This window comes from Tamandua tetradactyla, chromosome 2 (genome assembly GCF_023851605.1).
Source record: "Tamandua tetradactyla isolate mTamTet1 chromosome 2, mTamTet1.pri, whole genome shotgun sequence".
Classification (NCBI taxonomy): domain Eukaryota; kingdom Metazoa; phylum Chordata; class Mammalia; order Pilosa; family Myrmecophagidae; genus Tamandua; species Tamandua tetradactyla.
Window position 1 is genome coordinate 149,260,401 of NC_135328.1, and position 26,875 is coordinate 149,287,275.

The 26,875-nt window shown below is 38.4% G+C and overlaps 1 protein-coding gene across 1 annotated transcript in view; it reads left to right on the plus strand.

The window, feature by feature from the left end:
* The window catches only part of ARID1B (AT-rich interaction domain 1B), a 574,571-nt gene that overhangs the window by 31,646 nt on the left and 516,050 nt on the right, over positions 1–26,875 (plus strand). The window contains 1 exon segment of the mRNA XM_077149343.1: positions 25,009–25,203. Coding sequence (XP_077005458.1) covers positions 25,009–25,203 — 195 coding nt within the window.

The window sequence follows — 26,875 nt, forward strand, 5'->3', positions numbered from 1 at the left end:
AGTTTAGTCTGTCTTAAAGCTGCATAATATTCCATCGTAGGTACACACCACAGTTCGCTTAGCCACTCGTCCGTCGATGGACACTTTGGCCGTCTCCATCTCTTTGCAACTGTAAACAATGCTGCTATAAACACTGGTGTGCAAATGTCCGTCTGTGTCTTTGCCCTTAAGTCCTTTGAGTAGATACCTAGCAGTGGTATTGCTGGGTCGTAATCCATTCTGCCAGTCTGTCTTTTGATTGGGGAATTCAGTCCATTAACTTTTAGTGTTATTACTGTTTGGATAATATTTTCCTCTACCATTTTGGCTTTTGTATTATATATATCATATCTGATTTTCCTTCTTTCTACACTTTACTCCAGACCTCTCTCTTCTGTCTTTTCGTATCTGACTCTAGTGCTCCCTTTAGTATTTCTTGCAGAGCTGGTCTCTTGGTCACAAATTCTCTCAGTGACTTTTTGTCTATAAATGTTTTAATTTCTCCTTCATTTTTGAAGGACAATTTTGCTGGATATAGGAGTCTTGGTTGGCAGTTTTTCTCTTTTAGTATTTTAAATATATCATCCCACTGTCTTCTAGCTTCCATGGTTTCTGCTGAGAAATCTACACATAGTCTTATTGGGTTTCCCTTGTATGTGACAGATTGTTTTTCTCTTGCTGCTTTCAAGATCCTCTCTTTCTCTTTGACCTCTGACATTCTAACTAGTAAGTGTCTTGGAGAACGCCTATTTGGGTCTATTCTCTTTGGGGTGCGCTGCACTTCTTGGATCTGTAATTTTAGGTCTCATAAGAGCTGGGAAATTTTCAGTGATAATTTCTTCCATTAGTTTTTCTCCTCCTTTTCCCTTCTCTTCTCCTTCTGGGACACCCACAACACGTATATTTGTGCGCTTCATATTGTCATTCAGTTCCCTGATCCCCTGCTCAAGTTTTTCCATTCTTTTCCCTATAGTTTCTGTTTCTTTTTGGGATTCAAATGTTCCATCCTCCAGTTCACTAATTGTAGCTTCTGTCTCTTTAAATCTACCATTGTAGGTATCCATTGTTTTTTAATCTTTTCTACTTTGTCCTTCACTCCCATAAGTTCTGTGATTTGTTTTTTCAGATTTTCTGTTTCTTCTTTTTGTCCAGCCCATGTCTTCTTCATGTCCTCCCTCAATTTATTGACTTGGTTTTTGAAGAGGTTTTCCATTTCTGTTCGTATATTCAGCATTAGTTGTCTCAGCTCCTGTATCTCATTTGAACTATTGGTTTGTTCCTTTGACTGGGCCATATCTTCAATTTTCCGAGCGTGATCCATTATTTTCTGCTGGTGTCTGGGCATTTGATCAGATTTCCCTGGGTGTGGGACCCGGCTGGTTGAAAGGTTTTTCTGTGAAATCTCTGGGCTCTGTTTTTCTTTTCCTGCCCAGTAGGTGGCGCTCGTGGCGCTCGTCTGTCTGCGGGTCCCACCAGTAAAGGATGCTGTGGCTCCTTTAACTGGCCAATCCGAATCTCCCAGTCGGCCCGGGAAACCGTGCGTGGAGGGGGGGTCGCCGGCCACCGCGGCTTGGGGGAGTACCGGTCCAAATTGCCCAGCTGGCCCGAGACGCCAAGCGTGGCGGGAGGGCCCCGCTATCCAACATTCCCAGTCGGACCGGGAAGCCACGTGTGTGGAAGGGACCCCGCCAGCCGCCCCGGCCCGGGAAAACGCGCGCCCCTCGGGTATCTCACCGCAGCGGATTCTCCCTGCCCGTTCAGCCGTTCCAGAAAGGGGTACACTGTCTTTTTGGTCTCTGTCGTGGCTCCGGGAGCTGTTTCGTATTGTTTCTGTTTCTTTAGTTGCTGTTCTGGAGGAGGAACTAAGACCCATGCGTCTTACTAAGCCGCCATCTTCTCCGGAAGTTGCCATGTTCTCTTGATTAGATACAACTCACAGGTCTTGTCCACACTTAAGAGGATTACATAAGGACAGGAGTACCAGGGGCAGGAGTCACAGGGAGCCATTTTAGAATTCTGCCTACCACAGGTTGTATGCCACAAATTAGTAAAGATAGAAGTAGTTAAAGGAGTCTTCTATTTACATTTTGCCTCATATCAAGGAACATTACTTGGAGTGGCTTGGAGGAAGGATTTAATGGCAGTTATATAAGTCTTCCCCAGAGAGCATCAGTCTGACCTGGGAAAAACCTGAGTGTCATATTGTGATGTTGTCTTGGGCCTGTTATGTATTCTCCATGAGATGCTTTTTCTTCAGCTAACAGTAATGAATGGGGATGTCAGCTCTCTTCAGGATTTTTTGTTAACATTAGACATGCCACTTGTAAAACGGTGAGCATAGTGCTCAGCTCCCAGGAGGCACTCATTAAACTGTGGCTGTTACTACGTTTGTGTCTTGATATTTATGTTTATCTCTTTCATTTTTTTATTATCTACCTTCAGTGACAAATTTCCCATAAATCCTTCCATTTCTGTCAGTTGGAAGTTATTCTCAGCTGAACATTCATAGTACTATTTTCTTCTGCCCTGTGCCATTTACAAGTTTATTTTTACCTTATTTATATCTGCATTGTTTGTATACACTTATTTAAGTCAAGAACTGTCTTGTACATTGATTCATGTTTCATAGTGCCTTGCATCTTAAAATTTTCCACTTAAGAAAATGTTGAATGAATGAGTAGTGTGGCCTTGAATGGAGTTTAACTCGTTTATTCTTTTCTCTATATCTTTGTTTTTCTGCCTTTTATAACTTGTGCCTCCTTTTGATAAACCTAAGTTTCCTCACATTCCTTCCAGCATTCACAAAAGGATAGGCCCACCCACTCCCACCTCCTTTGAAAGATACAAACTAGACTTCTACAAATCCTCAGCCATCAAGATTATTTAACTAAGTTCTACTTTCACGTGGTATGTTGTAAAAACAATAATTTTCCCCTTTTCCAAAAAAAAGAAAATTATAATCCTTAATAGAGTTTCAATTACAGCCTCATACCAATGCATATCCCCACTTGTATAACATTCATTCATTTTTGCCCCTGAATTACTGCTCTAAATAGAGCTGTGGAGTCCTGTTCTAGGTGGTAGTGAAGCTAGCATTAAATGTTTGGGTGAGGTGTCAAATCTTCTCCCCCTTTGCCAACTGTAGAAGAGAATTCTCCAGCTTCACTTTGTAGGACTCTTTTATAGGAAAGCTGTCAAAATGACATGTATTTGAATTTGAAATAATGTGGGGTAGCTTAGGTAGTGATCCTGGGTTGTGCTTTTATGATGACTTTCTCTCATAGAACTCTAAGCGCTGTAGACATTACTTTAGCAATGCCTCTGAGCGTTGTGGGAGTCAAGTGAAAATTGGGACCGGGACCATTACTCGCACTCTGTGGGGAGTTCCGTGGGACAGAGAGGCAAAGGATGGGCCTGCCCACTAGGGTCCCCTAAGAGTGTGTGTGTGTGCTTGAAGGATTGTGCTTTTGGGTTCGCTTAACCATGAATTTGTCATGTTAACGTGAGATATGGGAGTGGATACAACGTGCCATTTAGTTCTCTTTACCAAGCCAAGAAACACAGTACCTTAAATACCTTTTGGTCAGAAGAAAGTAGAGCAAATTTATAAAATGATTTTTCTTTTTAAAGGAATTCTGTAGATGTACATAGGAATGAAAATTCAATTTTCTGAAAGGAAGGTAAATTACATCTGGTCTCCAGAGGATGCCTCTTTTATATTCAGTGTGACCCATTTAGAAGAGGCCTTATTTAGAATTGGATTGCATTAAATGGGGATTGTTTTAAATTAGTCCTTTTCTATAGTCTGGAAATTGTTTTAAGCCTTTGAAAACAACTTGGCTTTGTGTGGTCAACCCTGCTTTTATGGATTGTTGTGGAGATTGGAAATGCAACTGTGAGCTGGCTGTGCGCGTCCAGGGTGGAGGGGCTTCTGCACAGTTGGGTGTCCTTTCTGCAGAGGCAAATTAGTGGTGAATATCAATGTGATCTTTGGCAATTTGATGCTTATGTGGTCCATTTAAAATATGATGTAGATAAAATAACCTCACTTTTGGGAGAATGATGATAACTTTTAAAAATCCCCTCTTTTCTCCCTTGTTCTGTACTCTGTATAAAAGAAAGTAATAAAAGTTGTTCTTAAACAAATCTCTTTAATTGACTCTGGTAGATTTTTAGGTGAAGACCCATCTTTAAAAGTCTATTAAATTTAAATTGCAAGAAATTACATATAAAAATGTGTGTAATAATAACAGACACTGAGGTATTTTTGAAAAAATGAATGAATACATGTTTGTGTTTGTATTGTTTATCCTTTAAATGGATAGATTTTGCTTTCTCAGTCAGAAACTTCTGAAATTTTCATTCATGCTTTTTTTGGTATGCTGTATGGCAGGGTCACATTTCATTCTTTTTCCATGTGATATCTTATTATTGCAGCACCATTTGTTGAATTTTCGGGGGAGGTAGGTGCATGGCTGGGAATCAAACCCTGGTCTCTCACATGGCAGGTGAGAATTATACCATTGAACTACCCTTGCACTCCCTGTTCATGCTTTTTAATTAGAAAAGAGTATGGAAATGTTGAAATGGCTGGCAGTAGGCAAATAGTCTAATAGTATGTAGTGCTGCTCTTTATCTGATATATATTTTGTAACATAGCTTAAAATTTAATCTCTGATGGTGACTTTTTGCTTTTACATTCTGGTTATTTTTTTAAGATAGTAAAAATCCTTCATGCCCTGTTCCCTAGATTTTTATATTGATTAATTTAGTAGAAGGGTATTGCTATCTGAGTATATTTAGCTTGAAGCTCTTTGAAGTTCTCTCAGGTTAAAGGGTGTAATGTAACTTCTTTGCTTTTCCTTCTTTATCTCTTTCTCCTTTCACCCATTTTAAAATAGCAGTGCTTTTCAAACTGTCAGAATTTCATGTTGTGACACCCTCCTCAGAAGTTATGACAGCAGGGTAATGACAGCAACTGCCTCCTGAGAATCAATCAGGCAATTAATTTTGTAAATGAAATGCTGATTATACAAAGCTTCACATGAGAGGCCCAGTGATTAAAATCAATTTAACAAATTGTTTCAGGTGGGACTTGATTAATAATTTGCCATAAATGCTAAGAAGATATGACCAGTATACCTTGTTGTTGCTATTACTATCTCACTGTATATAAAAATCTGCAGGTAAGATATATATTTATATTAGACTTCTGTCTCCAAGGGAGAGTATAATCACTTTTTTCCCAAAGGTCTTATTGTTCTTTGATTATCTACCTAGATAGACCTATGGAATGCATTGTTATATTTTTATATCATCCAAGTTCATATTTTTCTATATTCTCTTTTAAAAAAAGTTACTTTCTTACAAGACTTCTTTTTTTTCTATAGCGGGACTTTTTAGGCTTCTCTTATGTTCATATATATTATGAATCCTAAGGAGTGGCATGTATCTTATGCACATTTCCCGTTCTTAATTACAGTAGCAGTTCTAGACATATTTTGGTAAATATTGTTTTAAGAGTACTAGAAATGGCGATATTATAGCATGGAAATTAAAAATGCCTGTTTGGAGCATTATAATCTGAATCCAAGAAAATTCTCACTTGAAAGAGAAAGTTGGATGTCTTTCTGACATCCATATATCAAACATTTATTAAGTGTCTGTTACAAGCCAGGCACTTTATCGGGTATCATAGTTTTTATTACTTTTAATTCACACACCTAGGGCTTGCAGGGATGACTTATAATTTACACACCTAAGACTTGTGGGGACAGCTTGGAGAAGTAAGGGTTATGTACACCTGTGTTGTTGTTTTCTTAATTTAATTTTTCTTATTTAACATTTATACAAAGCAAAAAAAGAAAAAAGCAGTAGTTTTCAAAGCACTCTTCAACAAGTTACCCAACAGATCCCAGAGTTTGTTATGGGTTTCCATACCATCATTGCAGATTTCTTCCTTCTAGCTGCTCTAGAACATTGGACGCTAGAAGGAATAAATATTTTTTTTATCATCGCAATTGACTTTTTTTCTTTTTTTGTGGAAAATAATGTATACACAAAAAAGTAATAAATTTCAAAGGTGCACTTGGTTTTTAACTTTACTTTTTTTGTAAGAGAAAGTTGTAGGTTTATAGAAGAAGCATGCAAAACAATACAGAATTCATTTACACCATCCTTGAGTTTCTTTTTATTTTTGTTAAAGAAATAATAACAAAATGCTTGTTAACTATGTTGGGGATTTAAAGAAAAATAGAATGAACAACACATAATTTCTGCCCTTAAGGAACTCACTGTCTGATGAGTGAGACATATAAACAGAGAATTGCAGACAGTGTGATAAATGTTTAATATTTTTCTTAAATAAAAGAGTTGAGATATCTGGAGAAGCCCTGAGAAGGCAGACTATTTCTTCAGGTGATACTCTGTGGGGTTAGGAAGAGTTTCATCCGTTTACAAGTTAGCAAAAGGCATGCTGGGGGCAGGGGATTCTTGAAGGGGGTGCTATGCAGGGCCCAGACTTGAAAGGTTTGTACCACCTTAAGTAAGCCTGGATTGTTGGGATGTGACAGTAATGAATTTTTGAATTCTTTAGACCCTTCTCCCTAACCTTTTGTCCTCTAGGGTGGTTCATTGATAAGAACGTACCATGACAGTTGGAAGATCTGACAGCAGGGAGGAGGGATGATTGTAGAATCGTGGAGTGTTAGAATAGACAGTGATTTTGAAAGTTCAGTTTTTCTCTTCAATCTCCTCATTTTACATATATGAAAATGTGAGGCTCAGAAGAGTGAAATTACTGGGTGGTAATAATCTCTAACCCTTAACAGTGTGCCAGGCACTATTTCAAGTGTTTTCTATCCAGTGGTTCATTTTAATAATTATGACAATGTTATGAGGTAGGTTACCTTGTTAACCTAACTTTACATGGGAGAAAACTGAGGGTCTGGGAAGTTATGTGCTCTGCCCAAGATCACCTGTGCTCCAGGCCCTACTCCTCACCACAGCCCTAAGGCTTCCTGCTCTTATCCGAGAGCTCAGTCTACAGATCACACATCCGAACTCTTTAAGTAGTTGACTATCTGAATCTCCCACTTTCTTGAATTGAAGTTTTATCAACAACAGTTTGGGATAATTCACTTTTTAATTCATAGTGAATTTTTAAAATCCCTGATTTCCATATAGGTAGTTGCCTTCACTACCTTAATCCAAAGAACCTGAGCCCCTTCCCCCACATTGCTAAGGGAGCAGATATATTTGTTTCACCTTCCCTTCTTAAGGGGTGGGGGAGGCAGAGGCATATGAAAAGTGCTGGTAGGTGTAAAAAGTATGTTTTGAGACTTATGAAGACAAATAAGAGAGAATTTTAGTTAAATGATGGCATATTTCACATCCTTAAGGTCTGGTGTGAGATGTTTAAAAAAACAGCAAAAAACTTGAAGGAAGTAGCATCATATCTTTTTTTTTTAAATAATTTTTTTGAGATATCTTCACACACATACAGTCTATCCAAAGTATATAGTCAGTCACTCACAGTACCATCACATAGTTGTGTATTCATCACCATGATCATTCTTAGAACATTTGCATCACTCCAGAAAAAGAAATTAAAAAAACCTCATACATTCCAAAGCCCTTACCCATTCCTCTTGTCAATGACCAGTATTTCAGTCTACCCCATTTTATTTTTATCCTACTTGCCCCATTATTTATTTTTTGTCCTTATTTTTTTTACTCAACTTTTCATACCCTGGATAAAAGGAGCACCAGACACAAGGTTTTCACAATCACACAGTCACATTGTAAAAGTTATGTAGTTAATACAATTGTCTTCAAGAATCAGAGCTACTGGAACACAGTTCAACAGTTTCAGTTCTTCCCTCTCGCCACTCGAATGCACTATAAACTAAAAAGGGATATCTATATGATGTGTAAAGATAACCTCCAGCTTAATCTTGTGACTGTTTGAATTCTCTCAGCCACTGAAATATTATTTTGTCTCAGTTCTCTCTTTCCTCTTGAGATTTACACCACTGGAAGTCATGTCCCACATGGGGGGGGAGCAGTGAGCTAACCTACTCAGTTGGCATAGAGAGGCCACATCTGAGCAACTAAAGAGGTTCTCAGGGATGACTCTTAGGCATTATTGTAAGTAGGCTTAGCTTCTCCTTTGTAGGAATAAGTTTCATAGGGGTGAAATTCGAGATTGAGGGTTTAGCCTATTCTATTGAATTGGTTGTCCGCATTGCTTGTGAGAATATCAGAAATTTGTCACATGGGGAAGTTTAATATTTCCTCTTTTCGCCCTAGAACCCTAAGAGGACTTTGCAAATACTTTTTTATTCTCTGCCCAGACTACTCTGGGATCTATTGTGGCATCACACTAACCTGGACAAACCAACAAGATCTCTCATGTGCGATTCAGGATTCCATGAGTGTTTGAATAAACTGGCATACAAGTTAAATTAGATAATGCACTACCCAAACTATAAATTTTGCACTAAATAAACATCTCTTCCTTTCGTCTCACACAGAAGTTGAGGTTTGAAAATATGGATGGACAGTATTATCCTTTACCCTGTATTCTGATTTACTTTAGTCCTATCCAGATCAGCTTGATGTATATCTCTAGTTGAAGTCTGATCACTTTTTCAACTTTTTAAACAGTTGTTGTATGGGGTAGTGCTGACTTGCATAGCTTCAGAGCTCTTAACTCAGAATCTGAGGTGTCACATAAATACCCACAATTTCAGGGAATGACCAGGTTATACACAAATAGCTCACTATCCCAGAATTTAGAAATAAGTTACAACTCTGAAATAGATGTGACTGCTGTAAGAGCTTATAATCTAGGACCCTTTACAGTAGTACACAACCTGAAAACCTAGGCTCTCGACTTCAATTCTCTGAGTTTGTATATTTTAATTAGTCCATATGAGTGAGGCATGATAATATTTGTCTTTTTGTTTCTGACATTTCATTCATCATACTGTCCTCAAGGCTCATCACCTAGTTGCATGACTCACAACTTCATTCTTTTCTTGCAGCTGCTCAGTAGTCCTGTATGTGTACACCACAGTTCCCCCTTCCATTCCTCAGACTTTGTACCCTTAGGCCACCTCCATCCATTGGGAATTGTGAGCACTGCCACCATAAACACCAATGCGCAAATGTCCATTCCTGTCCCCATTCTTGGTTCCTCCAGGTATATACTGAGCAACAGGGTTGCAGGATCTTATGGTAACCCAACCCCTAACCTCCTGTGGAACCAACACACTGCCCTCCCTACCAACAATGAATAGGCACATCACTTTTTCCACATTTTCTCTAGCACTTGCTTCTCTCTGTTCATTTTAAAAGTTTTATTCACATAGCATACAATCCAACCTAAGTAAAAAATCAATGGTTCCTGGTATAATCACAAAGCCATGCCTTTGCCACTGTAACCTATATGAAGATATTTCCTTTTCTTCCACAGACAATCCCATATCCCTCCCCAGTATCCCCCATTTGTTGACATTTGGTTTTGACAGAATGCCTTTGTTACGTTCACTGGAAGCATATTACAGTGTTACTGTTGACTGTTGACCCTAGCTTGCATTGACTGTATTTTTCCTGTATACTGTCCCAGTTTCAACACCTTGCAGTGTTGACCTTCATTTGTTCTCCCTCATGCAAAAACATTCTTATATTTGTACTTTTAATCACCATCATTGTCCACTCTAGTCATCCCTAAGTTAGATCATCTCAGTCTTTATCCTCTCTCTTTCCTTCTGGTGTCATATGTACCCCCAGCCCTTCTCCCTCAACCATACTCAAATTCAGCTTCAGTCATTGTACTTATATTATTGTGCTACCATCAGAAAGTATTGTGCTATCCATTTCTGAATTTTTGCAGTTAGTCCTGTTGCACATTCCGTACTCCTTAAGCACCAAATGCCCAGTCTGTACCCTCCTTCTTCCTCCTGATAACCTGTGTTCTTACTTTAACTCGCAAAGTTCACTCATTAATGTTAGTTCATATTAGTGAGACCAAACAGTATTTGTCCTTTTGTTTTTGGCTAATTTCAGCATAGTATCCTCAAGTTTTATCCATGTTGTTACATGATTCCTGACTTTATTGTGGCAGTTCTATACTTAGCTTCCTGAGGAATTGCCAAATTGCCTTCCAGAGTGGTGTACCATTTTACATTCCCACCAACAGTGGGTAAGTGTGCCTCTTTCTCCAGGTCCTCTCCAGCACTTGTCTTTTTTTTTTTAATAGTGGCTATTCTAGTGGGTGTGAGATGATATGTCAGGGTAGTTTTTAGTTGCATTTCCCTAATAGCCAGTGGTGTTGAGCATCTTTTCATATGCTTTCTAGCTATTTGTATTTCCTCTTCTTAGAAGTGTCTGTTCATGTCTTTTACCCATTTTTTAATTGGGTTGTTTGTCTTTTTGTTGTTGAGTTGTAATCTTTTTATATATTCTGGATACTAAACCTTATCTGGTAGGTGTTTTCAAATATTGTCTCCCATTGCATAGGCTGCCTTTTTTACTTTCCTGAGAAAGTTCTTTGATGCACAAAAGTGTTTGATTTTGAGGAGATCCCATTTATTTATTACTTTTTTCATTGCTCGTGTTTTGGGTGTAAGGTCTAGGAAACCACCTTCTCCAACAAGATTTATAAGATGTTTCCTTACATTTTCTTCTAAAGGTTTTATGGTCTTCGCTCTGATGTTTAGGTCTTTGATTTATTTTGAGTTAATTTTTGTATAGGGTGTCAGAATTGGATCATCTTTCATTCTTTTGCATATGGACATCCAGTTCTCCAAGCACCATTTATTGAAGAGGCTACTTTGTCCCAGCTAAGTTAGCTTGACTGCCTTATCAAAGATCAATTAACTATAGATGAGATGATATATTTCAGAACACTCAGTTTGATTCCATTGGTCAATATGTCTTTCTTTATGCCAGTACCATGCTATTTTGACCACTGTAGCTTTGTAATATTCTTTAAATCAGGTAGTATGAGACCTCTCACTTCGTTTTTCTTTCTCAAAGTATTTTTTGCTATTCAGAGCACCCTACCCTTCCAAATAAATTTAGTTATTGGTTTTTCTATTTCTGCAAAGTAAGTTCTTGGGATTTTAATTGGTATTGTATTGAATCCGTAAATCAGTTTGGGTAGAATTGACGTCATAACTGTATTTAGTCTTCCAATCAATGAACACGGTATGCCTTTCCATTTATTTAGGTCTTCATGATTTCTTTTAGCAATTTCTTGTAGTTTTCTTTGCACAGGTCTTTTATGTCCTTAGTTAAATTTATTCCTAAATATTTGATTCTTTTGGTTGCTATTGTGAATGGAATTTTTTTCTTGATTTTCTCCTCAGATTGCTCATTACTAGTGTATAGAGACACTAGTAATTTTTGGATATTGATCTTGTACCTACCACTTTGCTGTACTCATTTATTGGCTCTAGTAGCTTTGCTGTAGATTTTTCAGCATTTTCACATATAATATCATGTCATCTGCAAACAGTGAGAGTTTTACTTCTTCCCTTCCAATTTGGATGCCTCTTATTTCTTTTTCTTGCCTAATTGCTCTGACTAGAACTTCCAGCACAATGTTGAATAACAGTGGTAACAGGGGCATCCTTGCCTTTTTCCTGATCTTAGGGAGAAAGCTTTCAGTCTTTCCCCATTGAGGGTGATGTTAGCTATGGGCTTTTCATATATTCCCTTTATCATAGTGAAGAAATTCCCTTCTATTTCTATCCTTTGGAGTGTTTTCATGAAGAAAGGATGTTGAATTTTGTCAAATGTTCTTTTCTGCATCAGTTGAGATGATCATATGGTTTTTCCTCTTTGAATTATTGATATGGTGTATTACATTAATTGATTATATTGTGTTGACGCCATCTGGTCCTGGACTTTTTGTTTTGGGGAACTTCTTGATGACTGATTCAATCTCTTTACTTGTGATTGGTGTTGAGGTCGTCTATTTTTTTTCATGTCAGTGTTGGTTTTTCATGCCTTTCTAGGAAGTTGTCCATTTCCTCTACGTTGTTTAATTTATGCATGTAGTTGCTCATAGTATTCGTCTATTACCTCCTTCATATCTTGACTGAGAATCTAAAAATGTGATCTGTGGGAAAGGCTAGCTATCAAAGCAGGATTTTAACATGAAAAATCTGCTTTTTATGGATGTGCACACTTCCTAAGAACTTAAAAAATATATATTTAAAACTTATATTCGACAGGTGCTTTACCAAGTTCAGTACTAAAAGTATGGCAGCACAAACTTCATTCTACACCTCTGATTATACCTTCTCACATATACCTCTCTTTTCTATTTGTGTTCCCTTTCTCCTAATTTTTACTATTCCAGTTCTGCATATTTCTTTTTCCTGTATTTTTCCTCCCTTCACACTGTGTGTTAAACCTGCCCGTGGCACCATTGATGTGGCTCAGTCATTGGTGATGTTCTTGGTTCTGAATTGAGGCACAGTAATTATTTTGGTTTTTAGTTTATTCTTGTCTTCATTTGCTCTTTTTTTTTTTTTTACTTTTTATTTTGAAATAATTTCAAACTTATAGGAAAGTTTGTGAGAAATAGTACATTGACATCCCATAGACCATTTACTCTGATATACCAGTTCTTAAGCTGTTGCTCCATTTACTTTATTTTTCTATCTCATCTGTCAATCATCTATCTGCAGTGCTGTTTCTCAGAATCATTTGAGAGTAAGTTGCATACATCCTGCCCCTTTACTCCTTAATATTTCAGAATGATTTTCTAGGAATAAGGATTTTCTTTTACAGTTATCTTTTGCAGTTTTCGCTGTCAGGAAATTTAAATTTGATCCAGAACTTTAACCTACAGTCCATATTCTAGTTTTGTCCATTGTCTCTTACAGCAGTTTTCTTTGCTTTAGAGCAGGAATTCTGTCCAGAATTATATAGTATATTTAGTTGCCCTGTCTTTTTCGTTGTATATGAATCGACTATTCATTATTCCTGTTAAATTTTTTCTTTGGATCAGCCACTGTTACAGTAAGAGCCAATATATACTTTCATTTAACTATAATTCTGATAAATTAGATTTAGTGGGGTCATATCTCTGAAAATCAGCTTTTTAAAGCAGGGGCGGGCAACAGCCTAGGTATCAGTACTGCAACACTCTTGGTCCAAAGATAAGTAAGTTAGTTGGCAACTTTTATGATATTTTTATTAGCATTTTCATTAATGCAATTTTAAAGTTGTTATAAACAATTACTAAAATAGTTAGGAAGAGGCTTGATGACAACCATGGAGCTTGCTGGGAAAATCAGTGACTACTCTGTGTCTTTAGATACTTTTAATATGTCTTTGGAATTGTCTATCTATGCAAATCAAATGCTAAATATCTTTAGCATGATTGTCTTTGACAGCAGTATTGATATCTTCACTTTAAAGATGAGGAAATTGAGGCTTAGTGATTCGAACAACTGACCCAACATTTCATGAGTAGTAAGTAACAGGAGAGGGATGTGAACCCAGGTCCTATACTGAACTTTATCAAATTGGTTTCTACTTGTTTGTAAAATTTGATATTTGATAGTGGCTGCCTGACTCCAGAGGGTGAAAGATTCTGCGGCTTACTGGACTTGTGGAAACGAATGCTCAGACTGATTAGCAGTTGCTGCCTTCTGTACAAGATGGAGAGGTGGGGGGGGGGGAGGGTCTCTGGGTCTGATACTGATTATTCTGTACTGATACTGCCGTTCAGTCATGGTAGTGATAAATCTATCCTTAGTCAAAGCCTGTCATGTGCCAAGAACTTGAGCTGTGTTTCCTGCTTCTCTGGCACCTCTGCCCTAGTCGTGGTGGTCTTCTTCTTGGAGAGGTGGGTTACCTGAGGTGCAGAGAGTTGAAACGGTGACTTGCTCAGTATCATCAAGCTGAAAGTGGTGGCGTTGATATTTGACATGTTCTCTAAATCTTCCCATCTTGATTTAATTTTGAATTTATATATTAATTATATATATTTTTTCTTTCTTAAGTAAGAGTCTGCTGCTAGTGGCACATGGAGATGGACAGCCTTGCATACTTAAAGATGAACATCTTAGAAAGTGTTAAAGCCGTGATAAAAGCTTTATAATTTTGCAGAGACAAGAATAACAAATTTGAGGAAAATGGAAATGCATTCCGTTACTATTTTGATACTCCTTGTAGGTTTAATTTACTCTAGAAATAAAAAGATATTCTTTGATTTGCTCATAAAATTCTTATGTTTGCTACTTTAAATTTGAAAGTATGGTTTACTTAGATTTATTAAATTGATTTGTAAGCTGCAGAACTTAGGGGGGGAATTAAGCAAATGTTATTTTTTACTAATTTTTAGAAATCAGGCAAAATGTTTGGCACCAAAATATCCTGTTTTCTGGACTTATTCCATAGTGCCTATATGATAGCTGTGAATAGGTTTACTGCTTATCATACCCACTTCACTATTTCTCTTCCTGTGGGCACTCTTGTTGGGGAGACCTTTATCAAGTAGTCACACAAATAAATGTTGTAGACTTTTTATTAATGCTATGAAGAAAAAGTACATTGTGTTCTGAGGGATTCCTGCCTGAGTCTTGAGTCTGGTGGTCAGGAAGGGCTTCTTTCAGAACATGAGTTGAGCTAGGTCCTGAAGGAAAGCAGAGTTCATTAAAGGTGGAGGGAATAGCGTGTTTGAAGGTCCAGCGGTGGGAAGGTGCATGGGTTTTCTCTAATCCCCATGGAAGCTGTATGGTTGGATGCGGGAGATTTCCTCTTGGCAGTATTGGTGGGTCCAATTGACTAGACTTGGGAGGGGCTGGCTGTGGTGGAGGAGGAAGGAATCGTGATGTATCCCTGAATCTGTTGTGTACATCTGGAGGGACAAGGTCCCTTTCACAGAGATCAGAGACAGGTGGGAAGGATCCTGTGGTCATCTAAGCAGGAATTTTGGGTGACAGTCAGATATGGAGTTCTGGGGCATAGAGAAACAACCAGGTGAGACACGTTTGGGAGACGCAGGCCTTGGGAGTTGATGGAAGCCGTAACTGGGGTCTAGTACCTCCTCCTTCCTTAAGAGGTGAGTTTCAGTCTCTGCAGTTAAGCGAATCACTTCATTTAACTCTTCAGTTTTATTTTTTAATACTTAAATCGTGTAGCTCTTTGATGAACCTCAGTCCCTTGTGTTGAGAAGCCTGAATGGGACACTTGTGGTGCATTAGGGAGGGTTTGTGTGGTTTGCCATAGAATGAGTTGACTGGCGTGATTCCTTCGTATGTGGTTCCAGTTAGACTATCTCTCACATCAAAAAAACAGAACAAAACAAAACACAGCTCTGAGCTCCATTTGCAGACTCCTTCCATCCTCTGTTTTATTTACCTATAAGTTCTCCTTTCCCACCTGCCATTTCTTCTGTTGGATTTTCTGCCATTTGTAGTATGTTGCAGTTATCTTTAATGACCTTCCCTTCTCTGTGTGAGAATATTTCCTGTCTTAAAGTATGCCGATGGCTTCTTCCCACTTTCATCCCTGTATTAAACTGCCTTCATGAACATTTTCTCTTCATGTTCCTGATAACAGGGTGACAGCCCAAGCCTTGACCCTTGTGGAATATGCTGCATGTCCCTTCACTATCCTTGTCCTCCTTCACATATCCTTTCCTGACCCTGTTAATTTTCTAAGGCACGCACTCCTTTCAATAATTTCAGCTTTTTTACAAAACACAATTTATGTGTAGTTATGGAAAATGAAGATTTGTCTGCCTTGATGCATGACTTTTTACCACATGTGCTTATATTGCCATCAAGAGGCCTAGCTTACATTCTAGTCAGAGCCTACTGTGTAACTGGCCGTATAGCTTTGAGTAAGTCATTCCTTTCTCAACTCAGGAGTTGCTGGTCATGTTAGGCAGGCATTGGACTAATTGCTAGGGATACAAAGATGAGTGAAACAAAAGTTCCACCTTTAATTAACAGTCTGCTGGGAGACAGGAAAAGAAATAGATTAAAATATTGAATCATTTTGCTCTGACTGATTTGTTAAGAGAACAAGGAGAAAACATTTTTGAAGTTCTTACTCTGATAAATCATATGGTATCTCACTCCCCCAGCAGAACTGAGGTATAGTTATGAATATACTCTTATTAAATCGTGGTCTAGTTCACAGCTGGTATAGCCAGAATTCAAACCCTGTCTAATTCTAAACTCCCTTCCTATGCCCTTCTGTCTCAGTTGCTAAACTTTGAACTATTTATTTTGCATATTAGAAAAGATGGAGGAATTTGAAGCAGGTATTTTCTCACAAAGACAGACATTGCCTGGTGCTTACCTAACAGGAGTCAGTTAGAGGAGTGCTGCAGACCAGTGGAAAGTACTTTCCTAAGGTTTTCCACAGAGATCTTCCTCCAAGAATGCGGGTATCTTTATGATGTCTCTGGTGGTTAGCTTAAGGCTCTCTCTTCTGCCTTGACCTCTTCAATATTTTTATCAGTGATGTTCATGGAAACATGAATGAAATGGTATACTATTTTAACTGGTGATTGGCATCAAGCTAGGAAGCGCGTTCAATATATTGGGTGTCAGAATTAGGATTTGAAAAAAATGTCATCGGACTAGAATGGTGACTGGAAGAAAGCAAAGATAAAGCCATGAGATTCAGACAGCCAGCTGGGTGATAGGAGATGGGGGAGGTGTGGTTTAATCATAGTTAATGTGGGGATGAATCCAGAGCATGATGTGGCTGCCAGAAGAGGAACTAGATCTTAAGCTCTGTTAATAAAAATATAGGGTCTGGCAAAAAGGAAGAAGTACCTCACCAAAATACCTTTTGTGTTAAGGGCATTAAGAATCAGTATAGTTCACTCAGAAAAGGAAAATTAGATATAGCTACCTTCAAATATTCTGCCAAAGGATTGTAGTAGCCCCAATCAGTGCAAATTATAAGGAACAGGTTTTTCCTGTACAGGAGGAAGAAATTCCTAGCATTCATCATTGTAGCTACCTTTACAGGACTCAAACATAACATGAAGTAAAGGTCTTTGAGGTTCTTTTCGTTTCTAAAGATTCTGTGTTTTGTTGTGAATCCTTGTCAGGGTATGTTAAGAAGTGTCATCAAATGAGAGTGTTTTCTTAAAGTGCTTTGGAAATGCATGGCATGTGTTGGTCATTATTTGATAATGCAGGTTAGGGTATTTGGATGGGTTTCTAGAGGGGCTTTTATTAACCCCTGATACCATAGGCTAAATTTGATATGTATATACATTATGCTGCTTTTGTTCAGAGCATCCCTAAGAATCAAGAACCACTGCTGTAGGTTGTTACTTTTTTTCTGTAGTATTACGGAAGTTACTTTATGCATAGTTATCAATATATTAAGATTTTATGACTAATATTAATAATTCTGAAAAAAATGAGGATCTAACGGCTTTTTAAACTTGAAATGAAATTTTAAATGTAGTCAGGGAAAAATATTGGGTGTTTTCTACTTCAGACTGGGTAATGATAATAAATATGTGGAAACAAGCAAACAAACAAAACTTCTTAATTTAAAATTACATATCAAAACATTAATTTCAGAGATAAACTATTCTAATAAAATTTTCCTATGATCCCATTTTTAAGAAATACAGAGAAATAATCCTCTGTGCTGGTTTGAAAGGAAGTATGCCCCCTAGAAAAGCCATATTTTAATCAAAATCCCATTTCATAAAGGTAGAATAATCCCTATTCAATACTGTATGTTTGAAACTGTAATCAGATCATATCCCTGGATGATGTAATTTAGTCAAGAGTGGTTGTTAAACTGAATTAGGTGACGACATGTCTCCACCCATTTGGGTGGGTCTTGATTGGTTTATTTTGAAGTCTTATAAAAGAGGAAGCATTTTGGAGAATGAGAGATTCAGAGAGAGCAGCACCACAAAGCAGAGAGTCCATGAGCCAGTGACCTTTGAAGATGAAAAAGGAAAACGCCTCCCGGGGAGCTTCATGAAACCAGAAGCCAGGAGAGAAAGCTAGCAGATGATGCCATGTTTGCCATGTGCCCTGCCACTTGAGAAAGAAACGGTGAACTTCATTGGCCTTCTTGAACCAAGGTATCTTTCCCTGGATGCCTTAGATTGGACATTTCTATAGATTTGTTGTAATTGGGACATTTTCTCGGCCTTAGAACTGTAAGCTAAAAACTTATTAAATTCCCCTTTTAAAAAGCCATTCCATTTCTGGTGTATTGCATTCTGGCAACTAGCAGACTAGAACATCCTCTGTCCGATTTTCTTCTCTTCCCTTGTCTCTTGGGGAAGTGGCTCTCATACTGAGGTGAATATCCTTCTAGATTTCCTTCCTGTTTCCAAAAATAGGTAGTTTATGAAGCAGAGAGAGAGAGATAATTAAAAAAAAAAAAAGGTGTTGTGCATTTCTTTGCAGCTTGCCTTAAAAAACAGAAACAAACAAAAAACCTGACAACAGGCATCTTCCAATTGGAATAGGAATATTTTGATTTGGGTGTCTTTCCAACATTCTCTCCCCCCCCCCCCCTCCCCCCCAGTTTCTAACCAGCGTGGTGTCATGGGCAGAGGGCAGCAAGAATTGAATGGTTCTTAGAGCCATCAAAAAACAGCCTTTTCTGCTTTGTCTAGTGTCTTTGAAATCCATTTCTCGATCCTTCCTAAACCACTGTAGAATGTGGCAACTATTCCTTATTGACAAAAGAAGATTTTTTTTTTTTAACCAATGTATTGGTACTTCATTTGATGTTCTGATATATTAGTTCAACTCTGAATAAACAGGTACTAACTTGTCATTAGTACACATAACACGAAATGGTTGGAGGGTGTTGGTTGCTTTTGTCTTACTCCAGCCTGGTGCTCACCCATAGGTGCGGGACACAGTAGGAAGTGCTGTGGTGAGTCAGAGGGACTCATCCTAGCTGCAGCTCCAGCACTATAAAACCTGGGGCCAGCCCTGCAGTGCACAGCCTCCCTGTGCCATCAGAGAGCTGAGTTTCTTTGGGAACGTAGCATCTTGTATTTTCTTGTGTTTACTAAAGAATGTATGTGCGCTCTTTAGTAAATGAGAATAGCAAGTCTTTAGTGCCCTTTTCTTATTTTTGATTTACGCTGATTTTTATACCGTTACGAGAAGAACAACTTGACCAAGAATGTGGCATTATGTATTATCGTTGACATTATGTGTCTACTGCATGTTTGTACAGAATCGATGTAGAAATCAATTAGTGCTTTCTACTTTTTATTTTTGAGAACTTCTTGCTTTAATGTGTCACTGCATTCCCAAGCAGTTACTGAGTAACCACAATCGTCTAAGTCATTTGTGTGTTGTATGAGATGTGAAATGTAAAAAAAGTAAGGCATGGACATTCTCATTTGAGTGCGGTTGAGGATATAAGAAATAACATGCAAAAATGTAAAATATATAGGAGTTAAATAACACGGCATCTCATCAGTCTGTCCCAAGGCATGACAGGAAGCGCTGCAGGGATGTGGTCACAGAAGTTCTGCAGTAGGGGTTTAGTTTTAGTTAGGCAGAGAGGGAAGCACAGAGCACCCAGAGCTGGGAGGATTAGCAGCAGACAGAAGGTAAACCAGCCCCTGCTTGCACTGGTGCTGGTGCTGTGAAGGGTGGTGGGTGCAGGGACAGCTGGGTCCTGGCCACCTTTCCCTCCTAAGGTGTAAAGCCAGGAGGAAAAAGGCACTTTAGAATTATATTTAGATATCATCAAAGAAAAATAAACATTGATTGTGTCACAGTGTCACTGCAACTATTTACAGGTCACTGTGGCCGCCTCTTATCATTAACACCTGTTTTTCACATAGCTTAATTCATGTGCCCCACTACTTAAAATTTTAACATTATTTTGTGTTTACTTTTCTATGTCTCTCTCTCTCTGTTCCCCTGCTTTGATAGGTTATGGCTTGTTCATATGTTCTATAACTGTAACAGAGTTGTGTTTCAGTTTTTCTTTGAACAGTAAGTGCCATGGGCATGGTGGTAGCTCTTGTGAATTCTGTTTTGTTTTAATTTTCACAGTCATTGTGGGGTGTAGGTATTAGTTTTCCCATTTAGTGAATAAGAAAACTAAGGTTCATAAATGAGCAGCTTACTCAAGGTCACATAGTGGTAGTTAGGAAATAGTGCAGTAAAGGTTTGAACCTAACTCCCCGCAGCTCATGCTTTCTCCACTATTCTTTGCTGTCTTCTTTCGGTATTGTGCATTATAGCTACAGACAACTTTGAATAAATAGCTCCTCCCTCTCCATTTGAGAGAGAGTCTTAGAGTTGGAACAAGGATTTTACAATTTTGAAAGCTTTATTCCTCATTGCCAGATTTTCCTTTGGAAAGAGTTATTCCACCACCAGCAACTAGTTTAAATACTTATTTACTTACATTGGGTTTGATTATTTTTGCCAGTTCGTAGGTATTGAGTATTACTTCAAAAGTTTTCTGTAGTTGCTAATAAGGTAGAACATTTACCCAAATAATGATTTAAAAAAGGAAGAATTTCTTTCTTTAGATGAGCTCTTGTTTAATCCAGATAGATAGTTATGATTATAAGTCAAAAGATGTGATGGTTCTTTGTGTTGTTTTTTTTTTGCAAAACCTTTCTTCATTTTGTGGTTTAAAGAATTGGGTTGAAACAGATCGTGGAATATTATATTCATAAAGAGTCTTGTAAAAATCTATCCCCTTAAACTTGATATTTTGAATCAAATCTACGTAAATATTTTTGCAATAAATACATATAGGTGTACTCTGAGAGAGTGATAATGAAGGAGTCTCTAAATGTAAAAAGTATAAAGTATGTCTAAAGTATACTAAAAGTATATGATTTGTTCTTTAACTTGCATAATGTTATAAAGGAGAGTTGGGTTCCCAAGCCAGCTTCTGGAAATCTGTTTAATCTACAGTAGGGTCGCACAGTACTACCAGTATGCCTAGAATCTATATATAAAAATACATTTTTAGAACCTACATTGTACCCTATCTTCTAGGGATAAGAAGCCTGAGGCTGTTGGACAACAAGGGCAGTGGAGACGGCTTCCCAAAGGGAGATTCAGGCAATGGGGAGAGCAACTTGTGAGATGTGTAACTAATGCAATATGTGTATCTCCAAAACTCATTTGAATTAGGAGGATTACACTAAAGTCTTATCAAGTAATAAAATTTGCATTAGAGATAGAGTGAATAAATCCAGGCAAGTTAAGAGCTGTTTGAAAAGGAGTGGTATGTATTGTGGCCTTCAAAGCACTTGTCTTATTTTATGGAATTGAAATCCAAAATGCAGCAGCTGTAGAATGTTAGCTGGAAAGGAAAATCATGTTTTGGAAATACCCCTTTAGAGAAGAATTAATGTGTGAACGATGGCTCTGATATAGCATAAATATTATGTGAGAGATGAAAATGGTGATATTCCGGAATATGTCAATAGAAGGATACGTGGTAAAAGAAAAAGAAAATATATAAAATTGTTGCTGGATTAGATATATGCAGAGCACCTTGGCTTTATGTTTTTTGGAAATCTTAGATTTGATTTGTTCTTCATTTTCTTTAAGGAGATAATAAAAAGCAGGATTGAATGAACTTCAGTTAATAGTATAATTATAAAAATTTGCTGTCATTATTTGTAACAAATGTTTCATACCAGTGCAAGGTGCCGGTGGTAGAGTGGTTGGTGGGGGAATCCTGTATTTTACACATGATTTTTCTGTAAACCTACAACTTCTGTAAAAACAGCAACAACAGGGGTTGAGATCCTGCAGTGGTACATGCTTCACAAGCGTACATAATGGAATGAATTTGGATTGTGGACGAATATTTAACAATAGGCTATAAGCAGAGAAGGTTAAAATGAAATAATTTGCACTCTATGATAATCTGATCTGAAGTCTTACTGAAAGGAATTTGATACATTTTGAGAGTCACAGATGATCTATGTTCAGATCAGGGTTAAGCTTGTATTTTTTGGTATAGGTGCAAATTAACGGTATTTTAGGAAGGACCGATTCTGTGGCAGTGATGAGATAGATACTGAAAAACAAAAGCAATTTAGTCGCTGAAATGAATTTGCTGTGCTGTTATCTGCGGCATTAAAACGTAGACATTCTGACCATTTTCCTTTTTTTATTAAGTCAGTTTTGGTAGTGCACTATTTAAAGTGAAATAAATCGCCTTTCCTAGGCCCTGGGCTAATCCAGATTGATTGTGAAGGTAGGGCTGCCTCAGGGCCCCTAACCTGATGGGAGATGGAGCCTGCAAGATTCACTGCAGGCCATCCATAGTCTGTTTTGGGGCATCCTGAAATTGCCAGCTCTAGCATAATTTTCACACCTCCATAGAAAGTTTTATTTTATCTTTTTAAAAGAAAGTGTGGAGAATAATTACATTTTGCTTTTCTTGGCCATAAATTCTAATTTAAATAATTCTGGGAAAGCTAATTCTTAGTCTCTGCCTTTAGTCTTACTACAGCTTATTAAATGTATATATTTTGAGTTATAAAGTAGCACAAGTTTGTGTAAAATCTGTATATTGTTTAAGCAGAACTCAGTTTCTATTATTGTAAGTCCAAACCTTTCTTGGTTGGTGACAGTAATATACTTGTTAAAATTACATAAAATTGTGAATTTTGAGCACAACCATTTTTTGTGGGATGTGGGGCCCAGGGCAGAGTACTATTTAGTTCTGTGGCCTGCACATATTTATTCAGGTGAGATCAATCCCTGACAAATTCCTGTTAAAACCCATCACTCCCTTCTCACAATGTCTTGTGTGTTCCTTGATTAGAGTGTCTGCTACATTGTGTGTGGATTTGTTACAGGACAGCCACAGAGATTGTAGATTTTTCCGCACTTGATGGACACGTTCACCAAATTCTTGCCAAGGTCCACCAAGTCATTACCGTGGCTGCCAGACTAACCCTTTGGGACGGGAGTGTGTATGGAGGGTGGACTGGCAGTCGGAATAGTTTCCCCAGCTCAGATTCTGGGTCTCCACTTCATGGTGCCCTCCTCTCCTTCAGTTCACCCTTCCAACCTAGTACCTAGTACTTCAGTTCCGCCTTTGCTTCAGGGCTCTCTGGGCAGCCCCGCAGTGACTTCCTCCTCGTCCAGGGTAGCAGTGACCCACAGCCCTCCCTTGTACACCCAGACTGCATTTGGCACGTCTGGCTTGTTGCTAGCTTAACTTCCTTTTCTTCATACCATCACCCTTCCCAGGATCTCTAACCACATTTCCTGATCATTCTTTTGGTCTCCTTTTCCTCCCTTAAATGATATTGTGTATCAGGATTTTATTCTCCATCTATGCTCTTTTAAAATTTGTTTTATTGGGTAAACTTCTTGGGTTTCATCTGCTTCCTCCTGAGCCCTTCACCCAGTTTTTTCTGGTCATTGAGAATGTAATGTACCCAGCGCCCTGCTTGATTTATATCCTGGAACTAGAGTAGTGTATAATACAGAGACAGTCCCTGCCCTCAGGGAGCATAAACCTTCCCTATAATGATGACTCCCCTATTTTTTCCAGGTCAGGTCTCTTCCTTTCTGTATATTTCTTGTAGAAACTTAAATTTAATATGGAGCAATTGGAGTGCTCCACTCTGGGGAAAGAGGGTTGGAGCTCCTTCTACCCCTGCTTACTCTGTTCCATTCAAAGTCTTGTCATCTGTGGAACTAGTCTTCACTCCTCTCCTCCATCCTACAGTCAGTCTCCAAGTCTTGCTGCATTTCCATCTTAAATGTTTCTTGAATCTGGGCTTTCTTTTCCCACCACTGCTACCAGCTCAGGACCTCAGCCTCACCTGCCTGCGCACCTGCCTGCTCACCTGCCTCACCTCTTGCAACCCTGCCTGATCCTGCCAACTGCCCAAGAAGTCAGTCCATCTGAAAGGGGAATCTGCTTATAGCTCTCCCTGTTAAAAGCACACATGTTCTGGCTTCTGCCTGCTTCAGCTTCTTCTCTGTAGATTCCTGCTTCACATTTTAATCCAAATTGCCTAATTTTCCTCACACACACACACCAGGCAGTTCCACTCCTTGTGAGCCTTTGCTTTCTGTTGTTTCTTCAGCCTGGTAATATGCTACTTCCTGTCCCTTTCTCACCTTTAAACTCCCATTCATCCTTGGTAATCCTTAAACCTCCCTGAGAATCCCAGGTACTTACCTCTTTGTTAACATAGAGTCTGGCATGCACAAGGGGGCCTATGCATGGTGTTGGTTCTGTTGATGAATGTGACAGACTGGCCTTTGATTCACAGTGGGAGGGCGCACCTTTCTCCATCCCTGCTGTGTTCTGTGGAGCCCAGGCTGAGGAGTCTCCATTTCTGGCTCTCCAGTGGCTTTGGCCCTGAGACACATGGGCTGAGTCACCAAAACCGAAAATAAAATTGGAAGTCTAGGTTGAACTGGTTACATGCTTACCTACATAAGGAAAGCAGCTTGTTACTTATGGTCTGGGTGCTTATTTAAGTGTACTTGTCATCTTTGAGAATTTTAACCCAGATATATTATCCAAAATCTACCTTCTCACTTTCTGCATATCTGGACACTCAGATATGCAAATGTTTGAACAGGACTTGCAGATTCAGGTCTAATAAACACAAGAGTTGTTCCAAGAACATTTTGAAGTCTGAAAGTATTGCTAGTTACTCTGTACGCTGCCCTTCTTTGCTAGTAAGCCAGAACGTGTTGGGTAAGACTAGCATCATGTTTCCATATGCATAGTGGAATTTCTAATATTTTCTCTCTGTTTAGGATGCAAAATTTTTCTTTATGTTGTTTACTCCATTATCCATCTTAATTGTTTAAACCTTCCTAAAAGCAAAGAGTAAAATGCCTTGTAACCATTCCCATTTTTTACTTAATTTTCTTTTGGGTTTTAATTTGTCAGGTCCTTGTTTTAATATTTTCAACTTCAAGGATCATTGTGTTTTTAAAGGCATTTAGTGATGTAACAATTTTTTGCCTTGGTAATAAATAGTGAATTAGTAAGCCTACTTCTTGTATTTCTTCACAGGGCAGTCCGATGGATCCGATGGTGATGAAGAGGCCCCAGCTGTACGGCATGGGCAGCAGCCCGCATTCTCAGCCCCCGCAGAGCAGCCCCTATCCAGGAGGTACCTACGGCCCGGCAGGCCCACAGCGGTACCCGATTGGCATCCAGGGGCGGACCCCAGGGGTCATGGGGGGAATGCAGTACCCACAGCAGCAGGTGGGTGGTTGTTTTTACTTAGGCCCAGCACCCCCCCTCCGCCAACCCTTTGGGTTTCTGTGTGTCGTAGTTTTGTGTCTTATTTACTCCCTAAGATTTATATTATTACAGGGGAAATTTCACTTATTTTCTGCTTTCCTTTACTTTTCGTTGTATCTTTAAATATTAATGAGTACAATTTTTCCCCCCTTTCTTTCTTTCTTTTTTTTTTTGGCAGTGGGGGTCGGGGGGAGTGCATGGTCTGGAAATTGAGTCCAGGTTTTCTGCGTGGAAGGCGGGCATTCTTACCACTGAACTACTCGTGCACTTGTCCTTTCTTTTAAAGAGGGAGAATGGGCTTCTTAAGTGGACAAGACACCTGTTTGGTACAAGGCCAGTGTGACTTAGCTGTCTTTGAAAGGTGGACCCTGTCATAACTTTGTAGTGAATTATATGGATCTAAGCTGTGAAATGAACTTGGCATCCTAACATTTGTGTTGTCAGACTGTCAGATTTTGAGCTGTGACTGCACTTAGAGTGAAGTTTCAAGTTATTTAAAGGTCTACCTAAATTTTTTTTCAATTGCCCAAAGGCTTATTTTAATTTGTTAATATATTATTTCATCTGTACCTTATGTAAAATATTTCCATATTTCATATCAAAGGATTTGATATGTGTCTGTTTTCTTAGATCTTGGTGGATTTTAACATTTTTATTTCAAACAAATAGAAGACTTCCTACTCTTAAAAACAAACAATAATTTCTTACTTTTTCTCTAGAATAAACTAGTTGGAGTTATCTTCAGTGACCATTTATTTTCTGGAAGTAGTTAATCTGTAGTCTGTTGGGTATTTGAGAATATGTCTTTGTTGTGTTGGCCAAGGAAGCATGAAATTTGGGAAAGACTAAATTAGATGCAGTCTTGCTTCAGGTGTTGGGTTCCAAGGAACGCCAGAAGGGCTTATTTATAATACCCATATCATGCCTTCAACCCAAGGGGCTGTGTCATGCTGATATTGGTGAATGTTTTACTACCTCCAGAGTGCTGCCAGGTAACCTTTGCAGCATTCAACAAAACTCCTTCCCTGGCCAAAAATGTTTTGTGGGAAAAAAATAAATGGTTAGAACTTTTGTTCACACTAAAGTGGGTGTGGAGAATGATTTATCATATTTTTATATGGTACAAAGCTGTGTATTGAAAGTTTGCTAATAAGTTGCCTCTGAGCCTTTTCTTTTATAGATTGAAAATTGGCTTTCCACTTTGGTGATATTTCATTTTAAGATGGTTGAAGGTAAATGTTGAAGTTGCTCAGCCTGTGACTCCTAGCTATTGACTCCTTAAATAGCCTTCATTATTGTTAGTTCTCATCCCTGCTTTGCTAGACTGGTATTCAGAATTATAATAGTCAGTTGCATAATTAATTGTACTCTGAATTTTTTTTCAGTATTGCTCTTTCTTGGAGCCATGTTTAACTGTCTAAAAATCTTTAGTAGTGGCTTCTAAATTATAAGTGAGAGAGGGAGATAATTTGTAAATGATTGAAAGGTAAGATGAAAGCTGAGGTTTTCTTTGTCCCCACCCACCTTTCTTTATTTCTCTCTCTGTTTTTTGTGGCTATTACATACTCTTGAAATTCAGTCATTCTAGATTTATTTGCTGAGACAAATTGATGAAGATTACCCACCGAGTGTT